Source organism: Grampus griseus, assembly GCF_964374135.1.
Source record: "Grampus griseus genome assembly, chromosome: 21".
Classification (NCBI taxonomy): Eukaryota; Metazoa; Chordata; class Mammalia; order Artiodactyla; family Delphinidae; genus Grampus; species Grampus griseus.
Window position 1 is genome coordinate 30,693,630 of NC_139015.1, and position 20,725 is coordinate 30,714,354.

Sequence of the window (20,725 nt, forward strand, 5' to 3'; positions counted from 1 at the left end):
CAGGGTTCCAGGAAGAGGTTCCTCTAGAAGCGGGAGTGTTACTACCCCACCACCATCCAGAGACCCTCGGGGCTGGTTGACCTCAGCCCTGGGTAGGTGAAGAAGGGCTGCTCCCAGGACCCCATCCAGGTTCCCTCTTCCCCCCACCTCCCTGGAAGACAGGCGCCCCCTCCTGCGGCGCAGGGTCCCGGAGTGAGGGACAACTATCTCAGTCCTGCTCAGAGCCCTCCGACCAGCGGGCCCGCCAGGGGCCTGAAACTGGGCGGGCTCGGACCCGACCCCGGACTCTCCCCAGCCTGGCCTGGGCTTCTGCAGCAAGGAGGGCGACGTCCCCCGCGCCAAGGGACCCTGCGACGACGGGCCACCCTCCTACCCAGCAGGGTCCTCACTTACGATGGCCCGTGGAGGTCAGCAGGCCCAGCCCTGAGAGGAGCAGCAAGAGAGACAGCATTGCGTGGCCGGCCGGCCTCGCCACAGCGATGGCGGTTGACTGGAAACTGCAGCTAGCGCGCGACGCCCTGCGCTCTAGGCCCCGTCGGGGAGGGGCGGGAGCGGAGGGGCGGGGAGGGAAGGCAGAGAGGGCGGAGCTGAGGGGCGGGGCGGGGCGGGGCGGGCGGGACTGGAAGCCTGGAGCAGAGGGGCTGGGCGGGAGCTGAGGGGCTAGGCTGGAGACTAAATCCCGAGGTGCCAGGGATACAGAGAGTTATTTTCCATAATGCTTATGATTGCAACAGATGACTACAAAGTACTTAAGAAAAACATCCCTGGAATGTAAAGCTGGCAAGAGTCGCACTTAATTTTCAAAAAGATTTACACCTTCAAGAGACAGAGAAAGGATTAACAATTACATGTTTTTAAAGGAAGTTGTCTAAGAAAAGGGAGTGTCTGTGCCTGTGTGTGTGTGTGTGTGTGTGTGTGTGTGAAAGAGAGAGAGAGAGACAGAGAGACAGAGAAAGAAGAGTCCTTTTTCATTTTCATTTCTGGTACCAGAGAAAATTAATGTTTTATTTTATAGATTTGTGTTTACCCTTATAATAGATATAGAAAAGACAGGTTTGTTGACTACTTTATATGAAGGTTTCTGAAATTGTTAATGACTAGGCAACTGAAATTATAGTGGCAACACATTTACAAGAAGCAGATTTGTACAGGAGTTGGGACAAAATAAGTTTGGTTGAAGATATGTTGAATTTCAGGCATTTGTGGACTATCAGGTATTCAACAGGTTGTTGGAAATGAAAGTCTGGATCACTAGAATTTGAACTGAATGCATAACTTTGCAAATGACATCATACTATACGTAGAATAGTACGTAGCCTTCCAGCCCGGTCAGACAACTCCAATCCTTCCCCGCCCCAGTCTCTCCCCACCCCTCCCCGCCCCTCCGCTCCCGCCCCGCCCCGCCCCTCTGCTTTGCCCTCCCTCCCAGCCCCTCCCCTCCGCCCTCTCTGCCCTCCCTCCCCGCCCCTCCGCTCCCGCCTCTCCCCGACGGGACCTAGAGCGCAGGGCCCCGCGCGCTCGCTGCACGGATTCCAGTCAACCGCCATCGCTGTGGCGAGGCCGGCCGGTCACGCGATGCTGTCTCTCTTGCTGCTCCTCTCAGAACTGTGCCGGCTGACCTCCGCGGGCCATCGTAAGTGAGGACCCTGCTGGATAGGAGGGTGGCCAGTCGTCACAGAGTCCCTTGGCGCGGGGGACGTCGCCCTCCTTGCTGCAGAAGCCCAGGCCAGGCTGGGGAGAGTCCGGGGTCGGGTCCGAGCCCGCCCAGTTTCAGGCCGCTGGCGGGCCCGCTGGTCGGAGGGCTCTGAGCAGGACTGAGATAGTTGTCCCTCACTCCGGGACCCTGCGCCGCAGGAGGGGGCGCCTGTCTTCCAGGGAGGTGGGGGGAAGAGGGAGCCTGGATGGGGTCCTGGGAGCAGCCCTTCTTCACCTACCCAGGGCTGAGGTCAGCCAACCCCGAGGGTCTCTGGACGGTGGTGGGGTAGTAACACTCCCACTTCTAGAGGAGCCTCTTCCTGGAACCCTGCGCAGTGTGATTGTGTGTGTGTATGTCTTTGTGCGTGTGTGTGTGTGCGCGTGCGTGCGCTCGGGCTTGGAAGATCCACGAGTGATGTGATAGGAGAGGACAAATAAGAGAAGGATAAGGATGCTGCTGTGCGCTGGGGAACACTCACACCTGTTTTCCTTACTGCAGACACTGAAACATCACTTCTACAAATTACAGTGCCACAGAAAACTAGGACAAACACCAATGACGGCGGTGTTTCAGAAACGCATGTAATTAAGAAACCACTTAAAACTTTTGAGTATTTTATTTTTACTGGACTGCGTGAGGGAAGGGATAGTTCATTATATTTACGCGTATTTTAAACCCTTCTGTTTGTCCCAGTCGCTTAAGACTACCTAAGCCTTTTTGTGATGTATTACCTTTGTTTCTTGGAGTTTCTTTTTGCCATTACCTTAGGGTATGTGTGCTGTAGACTAAATCTGTTAGTTTTCCTCTGTCGGAGAAAGTTTCTCTTTTTCCTTCATCCTTAAAGGATAAATTTGCCAGATGTAGAATTCATGTTTGACAGTAATGTTCTTGTCAACATGTGAGATTGCTCTTGTATTTCCTTTGAGACTTCATGACTGTCAGACGAGAAATGTACTGTCATTCAAACTGGTGTTCTTCTACAGGTTATATGACATTACTGTCTGGTTTCTTTGAAGATATTTTTATTGTTTTCAGTTTAGTCATGATCTTTCTTGTTGCAAGTGACTTTGGACCCATTCTGTTTTCGGTTTGATCAGTTTCCAGAATCTAAATGTTTATGTCCTTCATCAATTTTGTGAGGATTTCTGTTGACTGTTTTCTGAATTTATGTATATATATATATATAATTTTTTAAATTTAAGGTGGTAAAAATATTTAATATGAGTTCTACTCTCTTAACAAATTTTAAGCATAAATTACATCACTGTTGACATCAGTATGTTTTACAGAAGGTCCTGGAGCTTATTATTCATCTTGCTTAACTGAAACTTTATGCCCATTAAATAGTACCTCCTCATTTCCCCCTGGCCAAGCCCCTGGCAAACACCATTCCACTTTTGGGTGGTATGCATTTGACGTTTAAATACTTCATAGAAATGGAGTCATGTGGTATTTGTCTTTCTGTGATGGGTCTGTTTCACTTACCATAATGTCCACAAGGTGAATCATGTTGTCACGTATTGCATAACTTACTTCTTTTTTAAGGCTATCTAGCATTCCATAGAATACATATACACCACATGTTCTTATCCACTCTTCTGTGGATGTGGCCACTTAGGGTTTATTCACATCTTGGCTATTGTGGATAGTGCTGCAGTAAGCATAGCAGTGCCAATATCTCCTGCAGCTCCTGTGTCAGTTCTTTGGCGTAACTGCCCAGAAGTGACATTGCTGGATCACAGGGAGTTCTGTTTTTCGTTTTTACTATATTCTATAGCAGCCGTTTCATATGCTCTACCCAGTGACAGAGTACAACAGTTCCAGCTTCCCACACCCTCAACAGCACTCTTTGTCCTTTGTTCACACGATAATAGCCATCCTAACAGTCGTGAGGTGATATCTCACAAAAATAACATTTTGGTGTTACTTTGCATTTTTCTGGTAACTAGTGATCTCCCTGTTGGCCACTTGGATGTCTTCTTTGTTTGTGTCTTATCTAATTTCTTTCATCAATACGTTGTAGTTTTCAGAGTACAAGGTTCCCACCTCCTTGGTTAAATTTGTTCGTAGGTATTTTGTGTGTGTGTGATCTTGTAAATGGATTTGTTTTCTTAATTTCCCTTTCCTTACAAATAGTTCTCTGTAAGTAGAGAAATGCGACTCATTACTGAATGTTGATTATATATTCTGTAATATTATGGAGCTTGTCGTTAGATCTAAAACTTCGAGGGTTTTTGTGGAGTCTTTAGGTTTTGCTATCTATGAGATCATGTCATCTGCAAACAAAGATATTTTTACTTCTTTCTTTCCAATTTGGATGCCTTTTTATTTTTTTCTCTTTCCTTGACTACTTGCTCTAGGTATAACTTCCCATCCTAGATTGAACAGAATTGGTGAGGTGGGCGTCCTTGCCTTGTTCCTGATCTTAGAGGAAAAGTTTTCAGGGTTCACTGTTGAATATGTTGTTAGCTGTGGGCTTCTCATATATGGCCTTTATTAGGTTGTGCTGATTTCATTCTATTCCTGGTTTGCTGAGAGTTTTTCTTTTGATAGATGCTGAAATTTGTCAAATTCTTTCTCTGCATATATTGAGATGATCGTGTGATTTTGACTCTTTGTCCTTTTAATGTGTTTTATCACATTAATTTTTGAATGTTGAACCATTCTTGCATTGCAAGAATAATTTAGCTTGGTCATGGTGTATGACCATTTTAAGGTGCTAGATTACACTAGATATGGTTTACAACTAGTTTGTTGAGCACTTTTCCATCTGTATTCATGAGGGATGTTAGCTTGTACTGTTCTTTCCATGTGGCTTTTGTATCAGAGTAATGCTGGCTGCATAAAATGACTTTGAAAGTGTTCCCCCCTCTTTTACTTTTTGGAAGCATTTGAGAAGGCTTGTGTTAGTTCTTACTTAAATGTTCTATAGAATTCCCCAGGGAAGCCATCTGGTATCGGGCTTCTCCCTATTAGGAGGTTTGTGATTACCGATTCAGTCTCCATACTAGTTATATGTCGGTTCGGATTTTCTATTTTTTCATGAGTCACTCTTCTTAGGTTTCATGTCGCTAAGCATTTATCCATCCTCTATGGTATCTGGTTGTTGGCATATAATGTTCATATTATTTTCTTTTGAACCTTCTTATTTTTGTGGCATGAGCTTTCATTTTTCTGATTTTATTTTTGAAACTTCTCTTTTTTTCTTAATCTAGATAGAGGTTTGTCAATTTTATTTATCATTTCAAAAGACCAACTCTTAGTTTTATGATATCTTCTATTGTTTTTCCACTTATTATCATTTTATTCCTGGTCTATTCTTTGTTATGTTCTTTTTGCTACTTTGAGTTTTCTTTGTTCTTCTTCTAGTTCTTTGAGATGTGAAGTTAGTTTATTAATTTGAGGTCTTTTTGATGTATTTTGTTTGTAGCTATACATTTACCTCTTTCCTCCGCTTTCACTGGATGCGATAAATTTTGGTATATTGTGTTTTCTGTTTCATTTGTCTCAAGCTATTTTAAATTTCCTTTTTGATTCTTTTCTTTGATTCAATTGTTGATCAAAAGTATGTTGTTAATTTCCACATAGCTGTGGATTTTTTACTTATCCTTCTGCTATTCCTTTCTAGTTTCATTCGAAAACGTGTTCAGAAAGGACACCTTGTATGATTTAAATCTTCTTAAATTTGTTAAGAGTTTCTTTGTGACCAAACATATAATCTGTTGCGGGGAAAGCTTGTGTCCACTTGAGAAGAATGTATATTCTGCTGCTTTTGAGGGGAATGTTCTGTATGTAGCTGCTGGGTAGATTTTGGCTATAATGTTATTTAAGTCCTCTTTTTTATTTCTTACTCATCTCCTGTCTGCTTCCTCTACCCATTACTGAAAGTGTGGTATTGAAGTCCCCTTCTCTTATTGTATTGCTGTCTGTATCTCTCCTCAGATTCTGTCAGTGTTTGCTGTGGGTATATTTAGATTCTCTAATGCTGAGTGTGTATATATTTATAATGGTTATCTTCCCCTGGTGGACTAGCCCTTTAATCATTATAAAATGTCCATCTTTGACTCCTGTGACTGTCTTGACTTTATGTCTATTCTGTCTGATGTAAATATAGCTAGACCTGTGCCCGACACACAGTAGGCCAAACTATACCGAAACGTCGGAGTTTAGAGCAGAGAAAGGTTTATTGCAGGGCCATGTAAGGAGACAGGTGGCTCCTGCCCTAAAAAGCCTGAATTTCCCAAATTCTATATATTTCTATATATAGAATATATTTGTATATATATACCAAATATTTAGAAACATACCAAATTTTTTGCAGATTTCAGGCAGGTGGGTATGTTTCATGTTTATATAGGCCCAGGAACAACTGAAGTTACTCAATAATTCCTCAGTACCTTTCGAATAGAAAGCCACGTTGGCTGTAACTAATTTAGAAGGTCTGTCTACTTCCCAAGCAACCCCGTTTCCTTGCACTGACATTCACTTGTGCCAAGAAGATTAATAGAGACAGAGCAGCATAGAATATGGGGAAGGTGAAGATTAATGGAGACAGGGCAGCATAGAATATGAGGAAGGTGTAGATTAATGGAGACAGGGCAACATAGAATATGAGGAATTTGAGAAAATATAGGATGGGAAAAAATGAGAGGGAGAGGACACACATAGGATACTGCCCATTTTACACATAATTAATATCGCTCATGTGTTTCTAAAATTAGAATTAAGGCACTTGCACAGCTTTTCCTTTTTTTTTTTTTGTAGAGCAGAGCTTGATTAGATCTTTTTTTTAATGAGGTATAGTTAACATATAACATATTAGTTTCATGTTTACAGCATAATGCTTTGATATTTGTATATATTGCAAAATGGTCACCACAATGAGTCTAGTTAATATTTGTCACCATGCATAGTTAACAAAAATTTGGTTTTCCCCTGATGAGGACTTTCAAGATCTACTCTTTTAGCAAGTTTCAAGAGTGTAATTCCTTATTTTAACTATAGTCGCCATGCTGTACATTATATCCCCATGACTTGTTTTTTTTACAACTGGAAGTTTGTACCTTTTGACCCTCTTATCCATTTTGCTCACCGCCCCCTCATCCCATTTTTCTGGCAACCACCAATCTGCTCTCTGTATCTATGAGGGTGTTTTTTTTGTAGATTCCTCATATAAGTGGGATCACACTTTGTCTTTCTCTGTCTGACTTACTTCACTTTCATACTGCTTTTTTCTTTACTGTAACAACAATACAAGCCACAATTTGCTTAGTGAATATTTAGGAAAATGAGAATGCAGAAGCAAGGGTAAAGAGGTGGGTCTCGTTTCTTCATTGTAAAGGAAGTCATTTTTGTTTCTCATTTGTGTAGCCAGAGACAAAATAATGATATAAAATTTCAATCAACACCTCTACTTCCCAAGTTAGTTAATCTTATTTATGAACAAGTTAGCAGAGACCAGGTAATTCAGGGTAGTCTTCTGCATGACTCATCAATTATTCAATTGTTATAAATTGACTTAATTGAATGATATCTGGCATATCTTCCTGTGCTCTTACTTAAGACATCTTGGACAAATCTGAATAGTTGCAAGAACTCGACCTGACTTTGGGAAGAGATGCTAGAGTAAGGTACCACTGATCATAAAGAACAAAGTCTGCTCGTGACAGCCTAAATTTTAGAGCAGCAGTAGATGGTTTCAGGGCTGCAAGGGCAAGAAATGATGTAGAGCTGAAACACAAAAGGGTGGTAAGGAACTGTATGGTTATGAGCCAGGCCATTGTCTCCATCACCCAAAGCCTTTACGGTTGACATCGTCTCTTCTTGTCCATGTCCATTCTCTCCAAGATGACTGCTCTGCTTACACATGGCCCAGAGTACCTATCTCAACTCTTTCTAGTTTCATTTTCAAGTAAAAATCCCAGTAATCTGCCAAAACCAGTGCCTGTTAGTTCATTTTCTCAAGAGACAGAAGGAAATAACTCTGCAAGTGTATCTCATTTCAGCCAGTGTTCTGTCTGGATTTATAATCCTGAGTTAGGTGTTCAAGCCTGATTTTATCATCTGTGGCCAAAGAATTGCAGCCATTTTGTAGGAACCTTTACACCGTGACATTCCTCTTCAACAGGAGCTGTGTATAGGAGCCAAAGAACAAATGGAGGCTGTATAAATACCACAAAGTGTAACTAAGCATAGCTAATAGAGAGGCCTCATTAAGGACCTCATTAACAGAAGTGAAATAACTATTCACGTAGGTATTTGACAGAAATCATATAACTGAAGTTATGATAGTTTAAGAATTTACATGTAAATTATCTGTTTAAATTGGAGAAGCATTATCATAGATATTTAATATTTCATCTGGTTTTCCATGTAGACAAGATAGAGAAAAGTAATAGATGGAGTTTTAGTTTGAAATTTTAAGAATGCTTAACATATTTAAAATTTAGCCTAACCTTCGGAAAAAAACAAACACTAGAATATATTATCCCTGAGTGGCATATAGAAAGCAAAGTGGATATTGGTACATATTAATTGAGTAATTAGGACAAATCTAGCTTCATTACTTTTCTTGACTTTAAGATTACAGTGTTTCCTAACCTTAAAAATAGTTGTTTCTTTTAAACAAATCTCTATCAGAAGACAGCAGTAGGAAGAGTAACAGCAACCAGTCTTAGAGTTAAAGGTGAAGTAAAGGAATCAAACTATTGACAAAATGATATAATTCATTAAATACTTAAAACAATATTTTTAACAATACCTCAGTATAAGGAAGATATTATTCCCATATTTCATCATTTTGATTTCTATTTGTTGCTATCATATACTAAAACAAAGACTAAAACAAAGCATTTGATGTTAATTTTATTTTATACTTATCTAGAAACATTTAATGTTAACTCACATTAGCCACAGATTTATTAACCAACATCTTTGTAAAAAGAAATGACTTTAAAGGGATTTTTTTAATATTTTCTTAAAATATTTATGTGCAATCATGCATTTGATTGGTAGATTTAACGTTCTAAATGAGAGGTTTACACAAGTTTTCTCCCAACACCTGTATTTATTCCTCACTAACTCCCCGGTTATTGTTCTCCTTATTTTATTTCTTTTAAACTTTTTTATTTTGTATTGGAGTATAGCTGACGAACAATGTTGTGATAGTTTCAGGTGCACAACAAAGCAACTCAGCCATACATATACATGTATCCATTCTCCCCCAAACTCCGCTCGCATCCAGGCTGCCACAGAACATTGCGTTCTCCTTATTTTAGAAATAAGGAAACAGACATAAAGAATGTAAATAATTCCCCACATGTATAGAATTTTAGTGAGTTTTGAGTTTGAATTTGACAACCAGACGCCAGGGTTGAAGTCTTAGGAGCTCCACAATTTTGCCACGTATTTTCTGATACAAGACTGGTGATGGGGAATGGAATTTACACTTATTGAGGACCTAGAGGATGCCAGGCAAATGCTAAATGCACTCACCCTCCAAGGCAGAACAATTCTTTACCGTCAGTTAGGATAAAGGAGGCTTCTGTATATGTCGTTCAAATTTCTAACTCATGTGTAAAGAAATCGTGATATTTGACATATTAGACTTATCCCTGGAAGTAAAGGAAAATAATCAAAAACTCATCTAAGTGTGAGATCCCGAGATCATCTCTTTACTTACCTGCCACATCTGACTTTGATGGAGAAAAAAGTCAGTGGGTCTCTGTTTCCTTATCGGCCACCAAGCAAATCATTTATGACTCCTGTCCTCAATGTAAAGTAGTCTTATTTCTGCCTAGACCACCCTCTCCCTCTTCTCTGATCTCTTTACTAAAGGCCCGCATCTTAGGTGAAGATTCTGGCCCTCGGCTGTCTTCTTCTCATGTTCTCCGTCATAGTTCCTTCATCATGCTGAGTGTCTTCACCTGAACTTCTCACCTCCACACAACTTCAGTCATTTTCTCCTAGAGCAGTACACTGAGCACGCATCTCCCCAGCTTTCTCCAAGTCTTAAGTCGTAAATTCAATATCTTGCTTTCTTTTACACTTTTTTCTATTTTTCACAGTCATCTCCTGCCACCAGTACTTTATGGTTATATTAAGGTCTTGCCTCAAGAATTGGACACATTCGTCCGATAAACATATTTTATAAGTTGGTACTGAAAGGTGATTCTTTATGGGGAAGATGAGAGAAGTGGGGTTAACTGGGCAGTTGACACTGAAGGAGGAACTGGGTGGCAACTTTAAATGTGGCTGACTGAGTAGGCCCTAGGGAGCAAGTGACATGTCAGCAAGGAGTTGGAGGAGGTGCAAATAATGACCTAGTTTAGATATTTGAAAGGAGTCACCTGACATCACCATCAGCTCACAGAAGGCTTCTATCTAAATGCAAAGGATACAGTACAGCAAGAGAGGGTGCAGGCAAGCACTGTGGGTCGGAGAGACGCCTCAGGCACAAGCTCTCAAGATTCCTTATTTTAAATTTTAAAAAGCCCATCATAAATCCCACTGCCCTTATCTCAGCAAAAAGTGAAACCAGATATTCAGGCTTTCCCACAGCTAAAGAGAGAGCTTTACCATTCCAGCTGTAAACCAAGTCTGTCTTAGGCATAGAGCTGGCAGAGCAGCCCATGCATATACCTGGGCAGGAGTTTTTCAAGCACATGAATGATACAATGAAAAAAAAAATGTCAGGACTAATCCAGGAGAGAAGGGATGTTACCTCAGACCAGGGATAGTAAAGATGGTCTTAGGAATAAATTTTGAAGGTGAACCAACAGAATGAATTGAGAGTTTGGCTGTAGAGTGTAAGAAGAAGTACTTAAATGATGTTCATTGCTATACAGCAGGAAGATAGCTAGGCTACCATGTAAAGCCAGACCTCTCTGTGTCTAAATTTGTGCTCTTAATATATTTAAAAATTTATTTTAAAATGTATGGATGTTGAAAGAGAAAATCTGTATAGGTAACCATGAGCCAGGACCAGTGTCTTCTGATATGCCACGATTAAAAGGTTACATTTCCTCATAGATGAATGGAACATAGTTGAAGTATTTTTGACGTGGTAAGGGAGGGATTTAGCAAGATATGGTGTGCTTTTTACAAAATTCACAGGGATAAATTAGGAGAAAATTCAGTCAGATTCAGTCAGAACTGGAGACTAGTGAAATGGAATGCACAAGAAAAGTGTGATGAGGGCAGGATTCGTTAAGACGGAAAGAACAACACAGTTTTCAAAGACCTAACAGGGGTAGACTTGGTTGAAGTGGTGACTGGATAGATGTATTTGGGTTAGAATAAAAGAGAACTACAAAGACAAACATTTCTGACACAATGGATAATGACAGCTTTTACTAACGGCATGTTGTACAGCAGCTGAGAAGCAGCTTGGTTTTGGAGCCATGAAGCGGAGGGGAGTAAAGGAGTTTGTTCTGAACATGTGTGTGGGACACCTGTTGGAAATGCACAGAGGACTGTTGGGAGTTCTCCTCCTCTGTAGATAAAAATAGAGAAAAGAGCAATTATTTCCTTCTTCACATATTGTATTGCTCTTTTTCTCTCTGTTTCCTTGTTCATGACTTTCTTTGACCCATGTGAAACATAGAGTCTGTGTAAATGAGACATATATAAATAGCAGTTTATAGCATTTCCTTTTAATGTGGCTATCACAAATGTTTCTGGAAAAAATCAAACCAAAGAAACAAAAAGAACTTGCGTTTACAGATTCTGTAGAGCACAGGTATAGGTTGTGACAGTATCAACTGTCTTATATTAATTAATTGATATACCTGTAGTTCTATATTAAAATTAGACAGCTTTTATTAACCATTAAAAATGTAGCATTTCTTTTTTCTGTAGTTCTTTTAGAATGGTAACTAAACAATACCGTCAAAAGCCATAATTTGGAGAAAAGATATTGCCAAGAAACACACCATTAACTAGACTGGTTCAAGAATAAAAAAATCTGCTTTTCTCTCCTTTTATGATGGCTTAAAGCTTTCAATTTCAAAAACAAAAGTAAATCCTGTGAGTGAAAGTATGTCGCGTTGTGTCGATTCATTCTGTTCTCGAGCCCAAGTTTGTGTGCCCGATGCACACTGAGGCCAAACAAAGGGAAACGTCAGTGTTTGGAGCAGATTAAGGTTTATTGCAAGGACCAGCCAAGGAGAACGGACAGCTCATGCTCAAAAATGCCAACTCCCTGATGGCTCTTGGGGAAGAGTGTTTACAGGCAAAATTTGGGGCAAGGGCTGCAGGGTATGGAACCTTCCCCTGATTGGTTGGTGGTGAGGTAACAGGGCGCTGTTCCAGGAATCTCAGTCATCAGCCTTTCCTGCCAGTGTGGGTCCACACGCTTGTGCTCAGCCTCAAGTGACTTCCTGCATCTGGCTTGAGGGGGCCCTAGTTCCTGTTGAAGAGCTCAGACATACGCGTCAGACGGTTCTGCACATGCCCGAGGAGGAATGGCACCAGGCCCCATGCTGCACTGTTGTTTCTTCCTGCCTTCCCTCACTTCCCTGATTAGTAACTGTTTGAATACGCCCTTTGGAGCTCAGGGAAAGTCTAGGAAGCTGAAAGCCTTTTTTCCGACAAACTGGAAGCTGGGGACCCGGAAAGGCTTTTGTGCCCAGGAGGACCCACAGGGAGCCTTCTACCGCCATGATCCTCTAGTAGGAAATAGGCATGTTGGCCTCTTTTGAACCTGCGAGGCTGTTGCATCCCAACGGAAAACTTTCCATTGTGCATTCCTGCCACCGACTGCCCTCAGATACCCATGGCCCTGCTAATCGCTCCCATCTCAAGAGGGGACACCTAGAATCTGCACCTCTGCGATAGTTCATGATTCTCATCCCCTACCCATTCCAAGCTTCGGGATATTGAGAGGAAGGGTTGCTACACAAGGTCAGCCCCAGAGCCCTCAGAGTCACTAGCATCCATTCTATCTTCAAGGAGTTGCTCACACTGAGTTCCTGGTCATAGATAACTGTTCTGTCTCCAGGTGATACTTCCCTGCCCTCATGGAAATTGAGCTCTAGAATATATCTTTCTTTGTCCTTTGAAGGAACCCAGACTTGCTGCTCTTTCCTGACTGAAGCTGAGCTTTTCTGGGTGACAGTTTCTTGCTTCAGTGCCCCCTCTCTTCATCTCCCTCTTCCTGAGATGGGTGCACTTCTGCACACCTCAAAGCATTATTTGTGGGTTAGAGATCCATCAGCCTATCTGGAGTCTAATTAGGACCCACAGAATTTCCATCCATATAAATGAAGGTGCTCCTGGGTCAGGGGTGGGAGCATCTCATCACAAAGACCAAGAGTTTCTTTCTCCAAATGAGCAAATGATGAATGGATACACGAGATGTGGTCCATCCATACAATGGGATAGTATTCAGCCACAAAAAGGAAGCACTGATATTGCTACAACGTGGATGAACCTTGAAACCGTTATGCTAAGTGACTAAAGCCAGTCACAAAAACCATGTATTATGCCTTTGCGTGAAACATCCAGAACAGGGACATCTAGAGAGACTAAGATTAGTGGTTGTTTACTTGTGAGAGTTGGGGAGGTAGGGGTGGGGATTGAATAGCTGGGGTGATGGTAATAACTAAAGGGTAGAGGACTTGTTTTTGAGATGAGGGAACTGAAATTGACTGTGGTAATGGTTGCACATATCTGTGAATACACTAAAAACCCTACAATCATTCACCTGTGTGCTTTAAGTGGGTGAACTCTGTGGTAAAAATAATACACATCGGGATGATTCTACCATAACTTTCCCTCACCCCCTTTGCCACTAACTTATTTGGGGCCATTATGATCACTGTCCTGCCTTATTTAATCATAATTTCTCAGGATCAGTTTCCCAGGAGTACTACCACCTAGCAGGTCCAAGTTTTAGACCTGAGCAGAGTTTATTTTTGCAACTATTGGTATAACACATCCTTGCTGTGGAGTGTACTGGGATAAAGGAAGGTGTGGGTGAGTGGCAGGCAGAAGTTGAGCTAGGTTTTGAGCGTGAGTAGCTTAAGATATTTGTCAGAAAATTCAAAGACAATTACATGTTCTGTCTTCTGCAGTGGTGTCACTTTTCCCCTCTGAGTTTGTCTTGCTGGCCTCCCCATTTCTAAAGCTTCCTTTTTACGGTTCTAACAGTAACTGTTAACAAGACACACTTAGGGTACATTTCAAAGTTTTCTTTCCCTTTCCTCAACAGATTATAATCTAACGTTGTAAGAATAGGCACACAGTTGAAGAATTGTGCTTTTTATTTCCTTATCCAGGATCGAGTTCAATATTCTTTATTTTTGTTTGCAAAGATTTTATTAAGTCAGCAGTAACACAATTTAAGTAGAAGATTTCTTGTAAAAAATAGTAAATATACCTATTTTCCTCTTTCTCTTCCACCACAGTAAATAAACGTTGTCAGAAAACTGTAACATGGAGAAAGGAAATTACCAGAAACTTCCCCAGAAAAGCAAATAATGCTTATTTGCCCCTTTACCCCTACTGAAGCATTTAAAATATGGGATCATATGTATAACTGATTCACTTTGTTATAAAGCAGAAACTAACACACCACTGTAAAGCAATTATACTCCAATAAAGATGTTAAAAAAAAAAAAAAAAGACGTACACTTAGTCACCACAAACCAGCTGTGCGCAGACCCTTAGGCTTTTGTCTGCTGTTTCTTCTCCCAGCCTCGAGTGCCCAGTCACCCAGGATGCCCAAGGATGAGCCAGCACAGCTGAAAGCGACTGCGAGGCCCTGGTCCTCACCCCCAGGGCCCGGGGGCCTAGCGCGCTGAACCCCTGACTGCTGCTGCCCGCGAGCCTCACGGCTGCCCAACGGTCTCTGACCTTGGCCGTGCTTCCAGCGCTCCGCCCAGCGATGTTCCTCCTCGTTGCCCTGCTTGCTGAGCTTGGAGGGCTACACGCCCTCCAGGGTAAGACCGTGGAGCCTCGACTTCCTTCTCCCTCCTTTGGCTTCTGAGCAGGGCTGGGCTCTTCCTGGGGAGCAATTCCTGTAGCTCTGGGACCCCTACCGCCCCTTTCCCGGATTCCCTGCCGGTGCTTTCCTCCCACATCCCACCCCTACGCCACCCACCCCTGACCAGGGCAGGGGAAGGAAGATGTTAGCCAAGGAGTCCACTCTCTGCATCAAGGGTCCAGTGTCTCAGCAGCTGAGGGTCCTTCTGGGTTACCCACTCTGTGGCCAGAGGATATACGAGGTTCGGCACTGCCCTGGATGTATTCCTCAGAGACCCGAGAGAAACAGGTCCCAATGCGGTTATGGAAACGAACAGGATGGTCCTATAGAACTGCAATGGCTAATTTCTGTTCACTTGTTTGTATCTTAGCCATTTTCAGTGTGCCAGTGAAAATCTATTGAAATCTGTGGACCAAGAAGGAGGGTAAACACATGTAGATAAATTGACTTACAATTGTGGACCCCACCATGGACTCAAACTTAAGAACCCAAGCTTGACTGAGAGCACTGTTGCAAAAAATCCCATTTTCTTACTACAGATTCTGAGGGAATATTCCTGTATGTCACAGTTCCACAGAAGATGAGGTCGAATGAGAGTGAAGATTCAGAGAAGCAGGTGAATGATCAAGGATATTAGTTTTATAATTTAAAAGTTTAAGACGATTTTTCTTTACCTTTGTATTGAATCAGATCCTACTGATTTGTATTCACTTGCAAAGCAACATATTTTCATTGCTAACTCTTGTGCCCTTCTCTTCATCTCTCAGGCTCTTCTGACCTATTTGTTCACAATTTTCAAGAAATAGGGCTTCCCTGGTGGTGCAGTGGTTGAGAGTCTGCCTGCCAATGCAGGGGACACGGGTTCGTGCCCCGGTCCGGGAGGATCCCACGTGCCGCGGAGCGGCTGGGCCCCGTGAGCTATGGCAACGGGAGAGGCCACAGCAGTGAGAGGCCCGTGTACCACAAAAAAAAAAAAAAAAAAAAAGAAATAGTAAACACTTTTCAGGAATCATACTCGTAGAAAAAAATCAATATTAAATAAGCATGACAATGAAATTTATGAAAAAAATTATTAATGGCCACTGTTAAAGTGACAGAGAAAATGGTCTTGAGCAAGGTGTAGACCTGCAAGTTTTGACCCAGAAGCATCAGACTTATTAGAAGTAATGCCAAAGAAAAAAAAGAAAAGGAAAAATAAAAATGTCACATTTGCCTGATTATGATGAAAACATTGTCAGTAAATAAATATTAACTGGAAAAAAAGTTGAAAAATGCGTACCTGCTATTAAAAACTGATTAAATTGAAGACACTCCATCTTGAATATTTTCTTGATTAATATACTTCAAATTGGCATAATTATAATGTTTTAGATTAAAAACTAGAAGTCACAATACAGGGGTTTAGATTTTCATGTGGTTAAAGTGGTGTGGTCAATATATAGAAACCCTGGGAAAATTTTTCAGTTTGAAGGAACAATTTTTGAAATAAGAGTAAGTAAAAAAATTAAGACTCCATTAACTCTATTTTGACATACAGTATTGGAACCTATCATGATTCTCTTCTACTGCTGAATCACTGTAATAAAAATTAAATGTGAAATTGTACTTGAAAATCATGATAAAATAATTTCCTTTAGAGAAGTATTTTCATATACTAGTCTCATTTAATTCTCACATTAACCTTTTGAAATATTACATATATTTTCTTATATATATGAGAAAGAGGATTACAAATGTTCAGTTGAGGGAGTCAAAGTTATAAGTTTAGGACATGGAATCCAAATTTTAATTTATGACTCTGATTCCATTATAAATAAACTACTTTCTGTTGAAAACTTTGCATAAAAGTTTCTTTTCTTTTTTTTCTGATTTACTTCTGTTTGTATGTATATTGTCATTGCATGATCACTTTAAGCTTCAAGTTGTTTACTTCAGTTATCACAATGATGCAGGACATGAAGTGTTTTGAAATCTCTGTAGAGCTCACTACTGGTAAATGGTCTGTTCATATTTTCTATTTCTTCCTGGTTCAGTCTTGGGAGATTGTACCTTTCAAAGAATTTGTCCATTTCTTCTAGGTTGTCCATTTTGTTGGCTTATAGTTGTTTGTAATACTCTCATGGTCCTTTGTATTTCTGTAGTGTCAGTTACAACTCCTTTTTCATTTCTGATTTTATTGATTTGGGCCCTCTCCCCTTTTTTCTTGATGAGTCTGTCTAAATGTTTATCAGTTTTGCTTATCTTTTCAAAGAACAAGTCTTAGTTTCATTGATCTTTCTATTGTTTTTTTTTGTCTCTGTTTCATTTACTTCTGCTCTGATCTTTATGATTTATCTCCTTCTACTGATTTTGGGTTTCTGTTCTTCTTTTTCTAGTTGCTTTAGGTATAAAGTTATGTTGTTATGGTGCATTCATCTACGTGTCTGTTTTTATGCTGGTAAGATACTGTTTGATTACTACAGCCTTGTAATATTGTTTGAAATCACAAGGTGTGATGTCTCTGGCTTTGCTCTTCTTTTTCAAGATTGTTTAAGCTATTAAGGCTCTTTTGTGGTTCCATATACATTTTAGGATTGTTTTCTCTATTTCTGTGGAAAATGACATTGGCATTTTGATAGGGATTGCACTGAATCTGCAGATCACTTTGGGTAGTATGGAAAATTTTACAATATTAATCCTTTCAATCCATAAACACGGAATATATATTTATCTGTGTCTTCTCTAATTTTATTCATGATTGTTTTTTAGTTTTTACTGGATACGTTTTTCACCTTCTTGGCTAAATTTGTTCTTAAATGTTTTGTCTTTTGATGTTATTGTAAATGGTATTGTTTTCTTAATTTTCTTTCTGGTAGTTCATTGTCAGTATATAGAAACACAACTGATTTTTGTATTTTGATCTTGTGTCTTAAAACTTTACTGAATTCATTTATTAATTCTGATAGCTTTTTGACGTAGTCTTTAGGGTTTTCTATACATGAGATCATGTCATCTGCAGAGATAATGTTACTTCTTTCACCTCTTTTGTTCTCTCTGCTCCAGGAGAGCTCCCATTACTAGGTGACTTCGTAGCCAGTTCCTCTAGTGGCAGCTGTGTAAGGTGGGGCACTAGATGTGTGGACAAATTTCATTGAGGGAGAAGCTGGAGAATTAGCTTTATAGTTGGGATGAGTCAGAGAGAGAAAGCACAGGGAATTTCCTCACATCTGTTCAAGTCCCCAGAGGACTACTATTTATGTACCCTGTCAGCTCCCTGGTGCAAGCTATTTAGAAGCTCAACCCTCAAGCAGCAGCTGAGGAAGTATGCACTCAAGCCCTTTGCACAGAGAAGTTGGGACCCTTGTGTTTTTTCCTGTTCCCTCTGACCTAAGCCCAGGGAGATGGTCCTTGGAAGTGCTTGCCCTTCCGTATAAAAATCTTCTCTTAAGATGAATCTGGGGAGTCTGAATGCTGAGCCCCGTCAGATCTCAGAGCTAGGTGGTATGGGATCCAAACCTTCAGGTGGCAGCGTTAAAAGTTGAGGTTCTATAGCCAATATGTTATAATAAGTAGAAATGGAGTACAGCCTTTAAAAATTATGAATCACTGTATTGTACCTGTAACATATAATATTGTACATCAGTATACTTCAATTTTAAAAAAAGGTTGAAATTCTAGATGTGTAGACAAGGTCCTATCAGGAAGAAACTGGAGACTTGGTTTTATTGTTGGATTGAGCCTGGGGGAGTCGTCAAGGGAAATGCCCATCGGCCCTTTCAGGCTCCTGGGAGGATCCCTATCCCCACCCACATGGAGTCTGATAGAAGCTGGACCCTCGAGCTGCAGCTGGAAAAGTGTGCAGTCAAACTCCTTCCAGGGAGAAAATAGGAGCTGGGTGCTTTTTGTCTGCTCCCTCTATGATGCACCCCGGGGTGGGGGGGGGGAACTATGGGAAGTGCTCATGCACACATTTAAAAACTGCCTCTTTGTTTAATGGGAGTCTGAGGAATTAGGGATGTCAAGTCCCAGTGGCTCTCTGAACTAAGTTATTTGGAAGCCAGTCCCTTGGGTGGCAGCCTTAAAAGTTGTGCTGCTGGATGCCTGGTCCAAACCTTTTGGTTCTGAGGGGCATACTGAGAGCTCGGGGTTCCCTCCTGATTGTAAGCACTTTGCCAGGGGTGGGTTTGGTGGTGCGTGTGTGTATCAGCCTTTCCTACCCGCTTTCTCAGCCACCCAGTGTTGAGGGGTCACTGTGCTACTTTCTGGATTTCTCTCACAGGGCATCAATCCACGTGAGGCGTATGTTTGGTGTATCTGTGGGAGGATAAGGCAGGAAGCTCGTATCCTGCCATCAGACTGATTTCATATCCCTGTGTATAATTGTTTTTGATTGGATCAACCTTGCTAATTTTATTTGGTTGATTGCTTGATTTTGTGGGTTTCCTTTGAAATGTGCTATACTTTGTTTTGGCAGGCAATTAAGTTACTTATGAATCAGATAGACAATTTCATGCTGCCTTGTCATATCTTTAGGATGAATGTTTAGAGTGGCCCTTACTCTAAGATTAGTTTCTCCTTAACACTAAAATTTGACCCTTCTGTGATCTCTAGTGGATGGCATGAGTGTTCAGTGACATTCTTCTCCTCTGGTTGATCAGACCTTGAATATCTCCCAGCACCATGTGAGCTGTGGGTTTTATTCCTCAGCTCCCCAGTTGTTCTTTGCCCATGGTGTTGGACAGACCCTAATTTACCCAAGTGATTCTTACCATCTGGTGTTCATGGTTGAATAAGCTCCACCTATTGTTACCGACCAGGGCTCTTGGCCTTCCCCAATCAATAGAAATTGATCAGAGGCCAGACAAGAAATTCAGGCAAGGCTTTACTGGGGCCCCTGCTGCAGCAGAGGAGGGAGAACAAACAGGTCCCCTTTCTTGCTCACTCCAGGAGGTAGGGCAGGCTTGTTCCTTATATGGGGCGAGGGTAGGGGTGTGTCCATGGGTCAGGCCAGAGGGGGGGCTTAGGTGTTTTGCCCACCCCTTAGGTGGTGGTGTGTGCAGGGTGCATGCTCAGTACCGCCCTTTTGCTCCCAACACCCTGTTTTTGCTCCAGGCTCTTCAAAAGTGGCAGCTGGAATTTGCCCCAACTAAGGCATACACGCAGTTTTTTTTTTTTAACATCTTCATTGGAGTATAATTGCTTTACAGTGGTGTGTTAGTTTCTGCTGTATAATAAAGTGAATCAGCTATACGTATACATATATCTCCATATCCCCTCCCTCTTGCGTCTCCCTCCCACCCTCCCTATCCCACCCCTCTAGGTGGTCACAGAGCACCGAGCTGATCTCCCTGTGCTATGCGGCTGCTTCCCACTAGCTTTCTGTTTGACATTTGGTAGTGTATATATGTCCATGCCACTCTCTCACTTCGTCCCAACTTACCCTTCCCCCTCCCCATGTCCTCAAGTCCATTCTCTGCGTCTGGCATGCAGTTATTTTTAGTCCCATACAGTTTCTTTGTATTTTGTTGCTCCAGGAGAGGTGTATCCAGGATACAGGATATCCAGGTGTATCCTTTGCACTGCAGCAAAGGGTCCCAGGTCCCAGCCTGTCTCACTATGAGTGGGGGAAAGACCTGTGACTTCCTTCCAACCAATAGGATATGGCCAAGTGGATGGACGTACCTCTGCTGATCACATTGTGTTAAATGGCAAAGGGTGGATTTCAAGCCTATGTTGTTCTACTATATAAAATTCAATTTAGCTAGACACTTTCTCACCCTCCTGATGATCTTATAAAATCAACCTGCTTTACTGTGTACCGTGTACACTTCCTGTTCCTGGATGCCATCATGTCAAGGTAATGAGGACCATTGTAATTTAGTTCCTGTAGTATCAGAGCTCGTAGTCCTGGAGCTGCAGCGTTCCTCGCTAGCTTCATTCTCTCAGGTCTGTTTTCCTCCCAGTTTATATGTGAAGCATTGCAAAGTGGCTCTAGTGTTTGTTAGTATGTATATATGTATTTATAAACTTGCTATTGTTTCATTATATTCGGTGTAGAATGTAAG

At 41.5% G+C, this 20,725-nt stretch overlaps 1 protein-coding gene across 1 annotated transcript in view; it reads left to right on the forward strand.

The window, feature by feature from the left end:
• Positions 1 to 1,511: 1,511 nt before the first annotated feature.
• LOC309838897 (disintegrin and metalloproteinase domain-containing protein 18-like) overlaps positions 1,512 to 20,725 on the forward strand; it is a 90,480-nt gene continuing 71,266 nt past the window's right edge. The window contains exons 1-3 of the mRNA XM_082680313.1: positions 1,512 to 1,633; positions 14,393 to 14,637; positions 15,221 to 15,297. Coding sequence (XP_082536439.1) covers positions 14,583 to 14,637; positions 15,221 to 15,297 — 132 coding nt within the window. The 5' untranslated portion in view covers positions 1,512 to 1,633; positions 14,393 to 14,582. The remainder of the gene's footprint in view (positions 1,634 to 14,392; positions 14,638 to 15,220; positions 15,298 to 20,725) is intronic.